A 13,875-nucleotide genomic window follows, 5' to 3' on the forward strand; every position below is an offset into this window, starting at 1 on the left:
GCCCTCTGTCCTCAATCTCTGCCATAGGGCCTGTCACGTTCCCATGAGCCAATCGGGCGGCCCGGAATAACAGGGCAAAAGTGCTATATTTAAAGTGCACACCTGCGCAGCCGCACCCCAATTTTCGGCTCTTTTTCATTAGCTGGACACCAGGCCTTATCTAGTCAGCCGTTCCAACCACATCCCTGCCAATGTGTGCCTACATCAAGCCGCATACAAGTGTAACGCTCACAATTTTCTGCTATCACTCTAAGGCAACTTAAGTGTTAGTGACGTCACACCTATGCGCCACTGCCCTCTGTGGAGAATGGGAGAAATGTGCTTGCACCTCAACCTATGGACTCAGACGGACATTCAATCATCATCTTCCTCACTCAAGGTAACCTTATGGCTTGTAGGAACACTGCACGTGTATGATAAGACTGTAGCCGTTCAACCGGCCCTCGTAAGGTTGCTGAAGACAGTGAACACCGTGGAATTCTCAGTATCACTGTGGTCCTGGGTTTTTCCACTGTCCTGCTAAGTGCTTATGTAATTGTAACCAACATAGGAGAGAGACGTAACATCGTGGAAGAGACATAAAGTGAGTAAAAACGATCTAAATGCATTTAGAATATATTTAGAACTACAAATTACACTTTTCTTAGCAATTATTGTTTTTTATGTCAACCTTCAAGCTAGCTTCTTTATTGGGGCTTGGGACCAGCAAAAGTGACCCGAAATTTGGTCTTTAAGTCTGGTCATTAGCGTGTCTGGACCCAAACTACACTGCAGGTCCCAAAGTCAAATGATCACTGAGAGTTAAAAATCTGTCTGAAGTTAGAAGTTAGCAGAGAGTTAGCTCACTAGTTTCCGTCTAAATATAATATACCAGGTTCTGACTGAGGGATTTCTAAAACAAATTAAAAGGCACAGCTCTGCTATCACTTCTGACATACATGAAGACAGGAAAGTAAGCAGCAGTGATGTTTGTAGGGTTACTGAAGTTTGGCTAGCTGGTATATAGTGATGTGCTATGTGACTAGCGAAACAGCTATGTTAGCATAACATTAACACAGTGATGAAGGGGAACTTTTTTCCACTGGATAAGAGTTAAGGTGAGGGTTCCCGATGGTTAGGGACAAATGCAGTGGCATGGCAGGATGCTGTAAACGGACCAAACTTCAGTCAAGAGAACAACTGAGATAATCCATCCACATACAGGTTAGTCATTAATGTGCTGCTGCATTGCCTGGGCTGTAGTTACATGGTAAGGTTTTAAAAACTGAGATTTAAAATGAATAGTTGTAATAAAAACTGAGAGAGGCCGACAGTGATCGCTTACTTTTTGTAAGGGGCTTGTTGAGATTAAATAGAACAAGTTACAAAGCATTAAAACATGTTAAAAACACAACAGCCTTATTAAACGCAGAGTAGTTTGGGCCCAGAAGTAGGATTGATCACGTCATCACTTAAAGACCGGATAGACACATGGTGGAGTTACTCATGTTTACTGTTGTTGCCACTTTCTAAATGTAGCAGGATGAATATTATATGTACTGGTTGATCCCACTTTTAGTCAGGCGCATTTTGAGGAGAACTAACTTTTCTTGTTATCAAATTATCAGTATCTTTGGAAACATTTAATACATCGTGATGGTTTAAATGCTCAGTCGTTTTCTGTTATAGAATTCATATTCATAATAATATTTAGACAGCGGCACTATAGGTGTTTGCAGTTTTTGCAGTTTTACAAGCCGTCACGGTAAAAATATGGAATTAAATGTCACTAATGGGCTCTTTTCAAAAACATCAGCATCTCTGTCACACTGATTTTGATTAACTGACTTATTTTATTGTAATCAAACCTATTTTGATATTGTTGTCTTTTTTTTCCTTTAGCGAGGTGGTTTCCTTCCAATTGTTGCAGGACCAGTATGTCTGTCAGCTCCAGATAGAGCTCCAGTGACCAGGAAGACCTCAGCATTCGCCAATTCCTGCTGAATTACCGCAAACAGAAAGAACTGGCAGAGGGCATTGGAATAGAGGATGATTATAACACTGAAGACCAAGGTAATAGGTCTGTCTAAGGGCCAGTGGAATATAAGCTATAGGTTGTAGTGGTGATTATTTTAGATTCAGAGTGTAGAGGAGATGGATCATTGTAATTAAGAGTCATAGAAATCTGAACCTCACTGCTAAACTGGCGGTCTAACTGTACATGTGCTCCATTGCAGAAGTCCCTCCCACTGAGTGTGAGGATGTTGAAGATACTGGTAGTCCTGATGTGAAAGCAGAGCTTCCCTCCCACCTCAGCATCACTAAGGATGTTATGGAGCGCTGCATTCATCTGCTGTCTGATCCCAGCCTCAGGCTCCGACTCAAGGTACTGTATCAGTAGTTTTATGTAGAGTCAACTGTTGGACTAATAACAAAAATAATCATTCTTGTGAAGGTAGGACCGCCAGCGTTGGTACAATTCATCCTGTTAGAACTGTGTGGATGACTGTTCAGTGGTGTAATGCTCATCAAGGAAAAACATTCAGTCTGGTCCAGGAGTGAAACAGAAATAAGTCTGTGCTGAAGTCGTGCCTGCTCAGGAGTTTGGGCTCTCAATGAAGACCTCAATAATTAGTTTCAGCTCACATATAATCAGGATCAAAACAGAGATAATTGTTAGGTGTGTTGTGCGTCTTTGTCTTTAGGTACTAGACGTGCTGGAGTTGTGCGTTCAGGTGCTGAGTGAGAGGGAAAATGAACTGCTGCCTATGGCTCGTCGCTGCTGGCCAGCACTCCTGCAGAGACTCACAACTGATGACCCATTAGCAGTCCTCAGAGCCTTCAGGGTAAGTAAAACAAACCTCTCTTTTCATTATGTGAGTCAAAATTATTCAAGTTGTCTTTAGTTTTAAACTCTTAATAGTGAAAGAATGAAAGATGCTGCCCAACAACAGGCTTATTTCATTCAGAAATAGTTCTATTATTTACTGGACAGGCACAATTAGTGTTGGTAAGCTTTAACGTTCTAACCTGTCAAAACACACGTCTACTTTTTATACTTTTTATACACTGTTTGATCAGCGGACATCAGAGCAACTGGCATGTCACTTTTTAACACTGGTAGATTATTTCAGCAAAAGAAGTTAAAACATTGCTCTGATTCTATATTGACTTGTAACACAACAACATGATCTACAGATATTGTCTCAGAGTGTCTTTAAAATTCCACACGTGAAGCTGTTAAAGCCACAGCACATGATCCTAATTTACGATTAAAAACTGGCCACGTGGAATATTTAAGAAGAACGGGCTCTTTCTCGTCACACAACCTCACAGAGAATTGCAATCAAACTGCGCAGTTCAGCAGCTGAAGCGCTGCACATAGTCAGGCCCATAAATAGTGGAAGAGTGGATGTCTGAAATCCAGGGATGTGCAAACAGCCTGCTGTGAAATCCTCCCTGAACCACCTCAGCAGTTTTACTGAGCTCATTAGGAGTTAGCAGAGGTTAAGTCCAGGCTTGGTCTACTTTTTATACTCTTTCATCTTTTTCCTAGTTCCTCTTCTTTCCCTCCTCCCTTCTTATCTTTACCCCATATTTTTGGAACCAGGATCATATTTTTAAAGGATTTGTTCTTTTGGTGTAGATAGTTCAGGAAGTTAACTCAACCAAGCAGTCTTTGGGTTTCGGCTAAGTAATTCAATTCAATTCAATTCAATTTTATTTATATAGCGCCAAATCACAACATAAGTCGCCTCAAGGCGCTTCATAGATACAGAGAAAAACCCAACAATCATATGACCCCCTATGAGCAAGCACTTTGGCGACAGTGGGAAGGAAAAACTCCCTTTTAACAGGAAGAAACCTCCGGCAGAACCAGGCTCAGGGAGGGGCGGCCATTTGCTGCGACCGGTTGGGGTGAGAGAAGGAAGACAGGATAAAAGACATGCTGTGGAAGAGAGACAGAGGTTAATAACAGATATGATTCAATGCAGAGAGGTCTGTTAATACATAGTGAGTGAGAAAGGTGACTGGAAAGGAAAAACTCAATGCATCATGGGAATCCCCCGGCAGCCTATGTCTATTGCAGCATAACTAAGGGAGGATTCAGGGTCACCTGGTCCAGCCCTAACTATATGCTTTAGCAAAAAGGAAAGTTTTAAGCCTAATCTTGAAAGTAGAGATAGTGTCTGTCTCCTGAATCCAAACTGGAAGCTGGTTCCACAGAAGAGGGGCCTGAAAACTGAAGGCTCTCCCTCCCATTCTACTTTTAAATACTCTAGGAACAACAAGTAGGCCTGCAGAGCGAGAGCGAAGTGCTCTAATAGGGTGATATGGTACTACAAGGTCATTAAGATAAGATGGGGCCTGATTATTTAAGACCTTGTATGTGAGGAGCAGGATTTTGAATTCAATTCTGGATTTAACAGGAAGCCAATGAAGGGAAGCCAAAACAGGAGAAGTATGCTCTCTCTTTCTAGTCCCTGTCAGTACTCTTGCTGCAGCATTTTGGATTAGCTGAAGGCTTTTTGAACATCCTGATAATAATTGATTGATTGATTGATTGAATCTTTATTTTGAACATGTTGAAAAAGTATAAAAAAAAAATAGAATTAAAAGAGACAAATGAACAAAGCAAACAAAAGGAAAACGAGCAACCACAACTCCAAATAACGTCCATGTTCAAAAAGGAGCAGGAAGAAGCATAAGCTTATTTAATCCTACCCCTTTTCCACTATCTATCAGAATCAGAATCAGAATACTTTATTGATCCCTGGGGGAAATTATTTATTTTTCACTAGTATCAATAGACTACAGAAATACCTCCTTGTAATTACATTATATGTTATGTGTAATTTTTTTTTTTTTTTTAATATATACACATATATGTTTCTATCTATCCATACCTACGTATATACACACATACGCACATATACACATTTTCAATAACCCCATTAACACCTGAAGGATACACAACCTACAATTTTATATATATATATATATATATATATATATATATATATATACATACACACATACATACACACACATACACATATATATATATATATATATATATATATATATATATATATATATATATATATATATATATACATACATACATACATATACACATACATATATACCCATACCAACAAACCCGTGCATGCGCACACACATGAAAATATTAGACAAGAACACCCTATCAAATCTCTACCTTTTCCCTGTACCCTGTAAAAACCATATCCTTAAACCGCTTTTTAAACTGCGCCATGCTTGGACATTGCTTCATATCTTTACTTAGTCTGTTCCACAGCTTCACTCCACACACAGAGATGCAAAAACTTTTTAATGTTGTACGGATACGAGGATGTTTTAAATTTAATTCCCCCCTCAAATTGTATCCCCGTTCCCTTTTAGAAAACATTTTTAGAATATTGTCAGGAAGCAGGTTGTTTATTGCTTTATATATAATTTGTGCTGTGAGAAAATGAACCAGATCTGTGAATTTTAGAATTTTTGATTTTAAGAATAGTGGATTTGTATGATCTCTGTAACCAGTTTTATGGATTATCCTTATGGCCCTTTTTTGTAATATAAAGATTGATGATAGCGAACATTTGTAAGTATTGCCCCAAACCTCTGCACAGTAATTCAAATACGGTGCAATCAGGGAACAATAGAGAATGTGGAGTGATTTGTGGTCCAGAATGTGTTTTACTTTACTCAAGATTGAGACACTTCTTGAAATTTTGTTATGTATATGATTTATATGAGACTTCCAGTTTAATTTATCATCTATAATCACACCAAGAAACTTATGTTCAAGTACTCTTTCAATTTCCACACCATCTACATGAATCTGCACTTGTGCATTTCTAAGGGAATTCCCAAATAAGATAATTTTAGTTTTACTTAGATTTAGCGATAGTTTGTTCCTGTTAAACCATTTTTTAATTTTGCACATTTCTGAAGTAATTGTATCCAGCAGCTCCTTTAGATTCCTCCCAGAACAAAAAATATTTGTGTCATCTGCAAATAATACTAATTTTAATATATCAGATGCCTTACAAATATCATTTATATAAATAATAAATAATTTTGGACCCAGTACAGAGCCTTGTGGAACACCACAAGCAATGTCCAAGCATGATGAGGAATGGACACCCAGCTTCACAAATTGTTTCCGGTCACTTAAATAATTTTTCACCCATTGCAGTACAACCCCCCTAATCCCATACCGTTCCAGTTTATTAATTAATATGTCATGATTGATTGTGTCGAATGCTTTCTTGAGATCCAGAAATACTCCAGCTGCATACTGTTTCTGATCTATAGCATTCGTAATCTCCTCAATTGATTCGATTAATGCCAGAGATGTTGATCTTTTTGATCTGAATCCATATTGACTGTCAGAGAGTAATTTATATTTATCTAAGAATTTGTCTAATCGTTTATTAAACAGGTTTTCTAGGATTTTGGAGAATTGTGGTAGTAAAGAAACAGGCCTGTAATTTGTGAAGTGGCGTCTATCCCCGGTTTTATACAGCGGCACAACTTTAGCTATTTTCATTTTGTTTGGCACTTTTCCCGTCTGAAATGATAAGTTGCAAATATATGTTAGAGGTCCTACAATTCCTTCAATGACCTTCTTGACGATTTTCATGTCAATATCATTACAATCAGTGGATGTTTTATATTTACACATGTGTACAATGTCAATTATTTCTTTTTCCTCCACTGATGTGAGGAACATTGAGTTAGGGTTCCTATCAATCAGGTTTTCACTACATTCTACTGATGGCAGTGACTCAGGAATTTGTTCTGCCAGTTTTGGTCCAATATTTACAAAATAATGATTAAAGCTGTTGACCTTATCAGCAGTGTTTTCCATAATATTGCCATTATCGATAAAGTATTGTGGATAACTTTGTTGTCCAGAATTATTTTTAATGATACCGTTTAAAACATCCCATATTCCTTTCATATTATGTTTATTGTTGTTCAATATTTTACTATAATACTCCTTTCTACATACACGTATAATATTGGTCAACTTATTTTTGTATTTTTTATATTTATTTTCAGCTTCTTTTGTTCTTTGTTTTAGGTATTCCCTATAGAGTGTATTTTTCTTTTTACATGCATTTTGTAAACCCTTAGTGAGCCATGGTCTATCTGAATATTTGTGCTTTCTGTTGTATTTTATTGTTGGACAGTTTTTATCGTACAACTCCATGAATATTCTTAAAAATATGCCATATGCAATATCAATATCAGCTTCTTTGTACACATTGTCCCAGTCCTGATTTAATAGAGCGTTCTTAAATGCATTCATAGTTTCTTCTGTCCTTACACGTCTGTATCTCAGTTGTTCTTCATGCTGATTTTTCTTATAATTAGTGTCATAAACTGCAAAAACTGGTAGGTGATCACTGATGTCATTAATTAATATTCCGCTCACAATGTTGTTTTCCATATTGTTAGTGAAAATATTGTCAAGTAAGGTGGCACAATGTGGTGTAATTCTGCTAGGCCTGGTTATTTTAGGATGTAAACTCAAACTGTACATAGTGTTTAGGAATTCGTCGGTCATTTTATGCTTTTTTGGATTCAACAGGTCAATATTAAAATCACCACAGATAAACATAACTTTTTGATTTGTTTTAGAGAATATTTCCTCTATGAAGTCATTAAATACTTGAATACTAGAGCCAGGTGTTCTATATATACAGCTAATTATTACATTTTTTTCTTTTTCCTTATAAATTTCAATTGTTATACATTCTAGTAAATTATCAATTACAGTTGTCATACTTTCTACCACCTTGTAGTTTAGGTTTTTATCCACATACACAGCTACTCCCCCTCCACTCTTGTTCCTTCTATTTACAAAATTCACTTCATATCCCTCCAGTCCAAAGTCCATTCCTTTCTCCGCATTGATCCATGTTTCAGAAATGGCAATAATTCCAAATGGATTTGTCAACTCATTTAGATATTCCTTTATATTGTTGAAGTTGGCATACAGACTTCTGCTATTAAAATGGATTATTGATAATTTATTTTCCGTGTTGATGGTGTGCTTAAACTGTTCATCAGTGAAGTAGCAGCAGTTACAGCTGATGTTGTAGAAGAAATTATTTTCCGGGTCTATATCCTTTTCTAAGTCTAGAACATTATGGTCTGTGTATCGAAATGTTCTCAGTTCCAGATTATCATAAAGAGAATTCCAATGAGTCATGTTGATATTGTTGCCGGATGCAGATGAAGTTCTTTTGGACTGTGCCATGTGTTGTGTTGTGTGTCACGTCACATGTGTATTCATACCTCCAGAGTAAGTTGACTTCAGTATTTGTCCAGCTCTTCCATATTTCTGATGACCAACACTTTGGCTTGTTCCGGTGTTCCATTGAGTTTAATGAATACTTTGCAGTTGGTGGTCCATGTATTTTGAATTTTTCCCTGTTTCTTCAAGTAACGTGCTTTCCTGGCAATGTCCGCATTTCTTTTTATCAGATGTTCGTTCATGAAGACATCGGATCCTTTCAGTTTCCTTCCTTGTTTTAACAGTGCTGTTTTCTGTTTTCTGTTTGCAAATCTCACAATGATGGCTGGTTTGTTACTGTCATTTTTTCGGGGTAGAGGGTGGCAAGCCTCAATGTTGTTATAATCCACTTCCACACCTTTGGACCGTAGAAAGGTAACCACTTGATGCTCCGTGGAGTTGACATCTTCCTCTCCTGGCCCTCCTACATTGTCAGTGGCGACCGCCCGGGCGTATGACCGGGGTTTGATGCGAAGCCCCGTGATGATAACATCGTTCATCCGGGTGTACTGCTCCAAATCCGCCACTCTGTTCTCCAGGTACGCCAGCCGCCGATCCTTCTCGGCGTTCTGGATGCGGAGAGCCTTAACTTCCTCGACCAGGTCCAGGATGGCTTTCTGCTGCAGTTTGACAGTAGAAATCTCCTCTGTCATAAACTCCAGCGACTTCTTAATATCGTCTCCTTCCTCGGCTGACAGAACTTTTTTCGGGCCCATGCTGAGAGACGCTCTCGTAGCTTTGCCGTGACGACCGGTTAGCTACTTCCCAGAATCCTTTTGAATTACACTAGTCCAGCCTGAAAGTAATAAATGCATGAACTAGTTTTTCAGCGTCACTCTGAGACAGGATATTTCTAATTTTAGAGATGTTGTGCAAATGGAAGAACGCAGTCTTACATATTTGTTTAATATGTGCATTGAAGGACATGTCCTGGTCAAAAATGACTCCAAGGTTCCTCACAGTGTTACTGGAGGCCAAGGTAATGCCATCCAGAGTACGAACCTGGTTAGATACCATATTTCTAAGATTTTCAGGGCCGAGTACAATAACCTCAGTTTTATCTGAATTAAGAAGCAGAAAGTTAGCGGCCATCCAGGTCTTTATGTCTTTAAGACATTCCTGCAGTTTAACTAATTGGTGTGTGTTATCTGGCTTCATGGACAGATAGAGCTGGGTGTCATCTGCATAGCAGTGAAAATGTATGCTATGTCTTCTTGTCATGATCCTGGGTCCTTTTGACCCAGCGTTTTGTGTTTTCTCTTCGCGATTTTGGTTCTGTTCTCTAATTGGTGTTTACCCTGTTCCCCCCCCGTGTGTTCCTGTTTTATTGTGAAGGTCTGCGTCTTATGTGAGTGTTTTCAGTTTGCCTCCCTGGTCTCGTCATGTTAATCACTCCCAGCTGTGTCTCCCACCTGTGTGTAATCTCCCTGTGTTCTGAGTGTATTTAAGTTGTATTTTCTGTCTTAGTAATCGCTGGTTCGTCTGTGTTGTTTCCCCTCGGTCTCCCTGCGTCTCCCCGTATGTATTTCCCCGGACCTCCCTGCATCTTCGTTTCTGGTTTGTCTTATTAGTTTACCCAGTTTAGGTTTCTAGTTTCATGTTTTGCCACCCTTGCTGTTTGTATTGACCCACTATCATAAATAAACACCCACCTGCACCAGAACTGCCGTCCTTTTGGTCCTACTACAAATCCACACGGCTTGCCCCGCAAACTGTGACACTTCTAATGATGCTGCCTAAGGGAAGCATGTATAATGTAAACAGAATTGGTCCTAGCACTGAACCCTGTGGAACTCCATAATTAACCTCAGTGTGTGAAGAGGACTCTCCATTTACATGAACAAATTGGAGTCTATTAGATAGATATGATACAAACCACTGCAGTGCAGTACCTGTAATACCTACAGCATGTTCTAATCGCTCTAATAGGATATTATGGTCAACAGTATCGAATGCTGCGCTAAGGTCTAGCAGGACAAGCACAGAGATGAGTCCACTGTCAGAGGCCATAAGAAGATCATTTGTAACCTTCACTAAAGCTGTTTCTGTGCTGTGATGAGCTCTGAAACCTGACTGAAACTCTTCAAATAAACCATTCCTCTGCAGATGATCTGTTAGCTGTTTGACAACTACTCTTTCAAGGATTTTTGATATGAAAGGAAGGCTGGAGATTGGCCTATAATTAGCTAAGACTGCTGGGTCTAGAGATGGCTTTTTGAGTAAAGGTTTAACTACAGCTAGCTTGAAGGCCTGTGGTACATAGCCGATCATTAGAGATAGGTTGGTCATATTTAAGATCGAAGAATTAATTAATGGCAGGACTTCTTTGAGCAGTTTTGTAGGAAGTACTGTTTAGAATACCAGAATAGGGAGGATGGTGTAGGTTTAAGTTTATTAGATTGATACATATGTACGAACAAGACAGTGAACATCACTGTCACAACGACGTTTGTTTTCATTCAAAGGCTTTATGGTTTTTCCTATAATACCTGGTGGGCCGGTCTCTAGTCAAAATGCCCGGGCTGATTTTTTTGTCCCAGTCCAGCCCTGATCATGAGAGATGTCATGCTTTGACTCTGTGTTTTACTTGCATCTATTTGAAAGAGTGAGTGTAAACACAAAAAATATTTTATTTTATGTGCTGGAATGTGCAGAAAATAGGTTTAAATGTTAAACTAATTTATTCAAGTCAGAGAATGTTGCATATAATTAAATTTTTGCTTGATGCATAAAGTTAAAAGATTAAAACTAATAAAACAAGTTTTAAAAAGAGACCTTTCCATTTGATTACATTTTGTATGATGGATTATGCAGAAAAAGTAGAATTGGGCTGAAAGATCTATCACTTTATCACCGCTTCAGGTTGTAAATCGTGCTTTTAAAAAGTAACTAAGTAACTAAGTAATTAATTACTTTTGAAAATAAGTAATCAGTAAAGTAACGGGATTACTTTTTTGGGGAAGTAATCAGTAATTAGTTACTGATTACTTTTTTCAAGTAACTTGACCAACACTGTTCAAATCTGGAGGCACTTGAGTCAGTGAGGGACAGAAGGTCAGTGAACAAACTGTACAGACTAAAGTCAAAATGTGGACAATAAAGCTGTTGTTTCAAGTCTAACAACTGACACAGCTAATATATCCTCTAGTGTTGAGTGATACAACATACATTCTGTTTTCTTTGTGAGGTTGTAATCATCAGTATTGTTGCGTCTGTCCTTTGCCCAGTTATTAAATTTTGTAGTGATAAGAATTTAAAGTCCTTTACTGAGGTGCTCTGTTGGGTCTGTTCAGATGCATATTCAGGAAGGATTTTTCAACAACTTGTTCCCATTATGATCAATTCAGACCAATTTAAAGTTTTTTATATAACCTAAAAACTGTCTATTCCTACGATTAGAACCCAAAACAGTTTCAACATCTTACCAAGAGTGAAGAGTTCAGCTGTTGAGCGGCTCATCCCACCATCACGGATCCCCACTCTGCCTAAACACACTGGTCCTACCCCATCAGGCTGGATGCCTACTGCGGGATCTGCCCGAATTCGTCTCTGCCCTACATGATCTGCAGCTCCCGACACGACATCCTGATTTACACTGATGTAACCAATAGCAACCAGAAATTAACGCTGATATGGAAAATGGAGGGTGACATTCGGGCTCTAGAGAAGGACGTGAGGCAGTACCTGAAGGAGGTGATGGGGAAAGAGCTGCTTACACAGGTCAATGTGATCACCATGACCGTGAAGGTCAAAGGTCACTTCGATATGAGCTGAAGGACTGGCTGGTCAGCAAAGGTTTCTGACTGAAAGAGCTTGAAGTGCTGGCATCGACCTGCTGAAGGGACAGAGAGCGGTGGAGGAGGACTGCTGACCTGTGCCAACTTAATGAACTCTTTGACAGCAGTGAGATGTGATGTGACCACTGAGTGTAAAATGATGCAGGTCAGGTTAAGTAATCATCATTAAACGTAGAAGCATAGCAACTGCCTGTTTATTGTCACCCATGATTTCTCCAAAAAAATAGGTAAAAAATCTCGACTCACCGTTTTTAGATTCTTCAGACTGAGTTGCAATTTGAGTATCCACATTATTATTGACAATATACACATTAGGACATTCATTACTGCAACAGTGTGCAACAACATTACAATGATCTGCTTTATGTCATGTAGGTCCTTTAACACTGACACTTTTCTGTGGAGGTCAATGTGTAGAAATGCTACAGGTGGGCTGTTTGTTTGTTTGTTCTTTAGTTAGTGTGGCCAACAAGATGACGTTAGACGTCTGTGATATGAGTGTGACAAACGCTTTCAGCCTTAAAGGGTCCAAAAACATTTATTACTGATGAAATTCACAAATCTCTACATTCACACTGGGTGCAGCATGCAACAATAAAAACATTTCAAAATAAAACCACAGCAGGTTGTGATGGAACTTACACATGATATAAAATATTACACATGAAGAAGTAGATTTCTTTAAGAAAAAAAGATAATTTAAACAAGTATTTTAAGCACTTTGGCAGAATTGGCTTTTACATGTGATATATTTCACAATGTTTAATAAGCTTCATACAGTTAAGCACAATCACTGCATGACAGAAACACAAGCTTAATCTCTCTTAATAATAATAGTGTACAGCTACGCTGCTTATTAAATAAAAACAAACAGGTTACAATGCTTTTATTTTTATTTTAGTAGAGACTCAAAACTTAGAACAGACAGCTGCTGGGGTTTGGAAAAGTACTGAACAAATATTTTAAATATACTTTAATCGTTTCTGGAGCAGCCTTTGGGATCGCCAAAGGCTCTCATTGTCACCAGCTAGTGACACTAGCTGGTCATAAGGTGTTACCCAGTCAGCCGTGCCAACCACAACCCTGGCAATGTGTGTCTGCTACCAGCTTCTCAGTAAGGAAAATCGGTATTGACTTTCCGAAAAGTCATTATTAAAAGTGGCTAAATGACGTCATTGACTAATTTGCAGAATTCGTCAGATTATGTAAACTGTAGGAGAGAGAAATAACATCGTGGAAGTGAAATAAAGTGAGTAAACACCCTTAGATGATTATATTTAGTTGCAGGGTGTGCATCATTGGTTTTGCCCAGCGGGATTTGTGGGACGTCTTCGTTGTCATGGCTACCGAGGACCGCTTGGATCAAGCTGGCCATGAATGGTTATGAATGGGTTCAGTTTATCCTTTCTCCATTGTCCAGTGCCATTTCTATAGCACGTTTAAAGGCGACACAGCTGACCAAAGGGCTTTACAAGTTAGCTCATGCACACATATAAAATTGAATGAAATGAAATTTGATTTATTAGCTGTAATCTTTTAACTTTATGTACACTGCATCATCATCATTGCATCAAGCAGCAAAAATTAAATCTTTTATGTGGCAATGCCGGCTCCTGTACTGTACTCCTGTAAATCCCAATCAACATACCATATTTATACAATTTTCATGTATTTTCTTAGTGGCTCCTTGGTGGAGGAGACACCCATCCTTAGGGCTTCCAAAGCTAGTATACTGTTACTGCTGGTCCCAAGCCTGGCCAAGAAGGT

The 13,875-nt window shown here is 38.7% G+C and overlaps 1 protein-coding gene and 1 long non-coding RNA gene across 2 annotated transcripts; one reads left to right on the forward strand and one right to left on the reverse strand.

Annotated features, from left to right (window-relative positions):
- Positions 1-1,915: 1,915 nt before the first annotated feature.
- Positions 1,916-2,786, forward strand: LOC146644995 (uncharacterized). The gene is made up of 3 exons (XR_014909093.1): positions 1,916-2,052; positions 2,217-2,365; positions 2,685-2,786. It is a non-coding gene; the product is annotated as an uncharacterized LOC146644995 (long non-coding RNA).
- Positions 2,787-8,331: 5,545 nt separating this feature from the next.
- LOC146644996 (uncharacterized) lies at positions 8,332-9,043 on the reverse strand. The gene has a single exon (XM_085394009.1). The coding sequence runs from the start codon at positions 9,025-9,027 to the stop codon at positions 8,332-8,334; it is 696 nt and encodes a 231-aa protein (XP_085250135.1). The 5' UTR covers positions 9,028-9,043.
- Positions 9,044-13,875: the final 4,832 nt, after the last annotated feature.

Source organism: Rhamphochromis longiceps, linkage group LG20, assembly GCF_057381845.1.
Source record: "Rhamphochromis longiceps isolate RC_006_pf linkage group LG20, R_longiceps_female_GT1.1, whole genome shotgun sequence".
NCBI classification, from domain to species: domain Eukaryota; kingdom Metazoa; phylum Chordata; class Actinopteri; order Cichliformes; family Cichlidae; genus Rhamphochromis; species Rhamphochromis longiceps.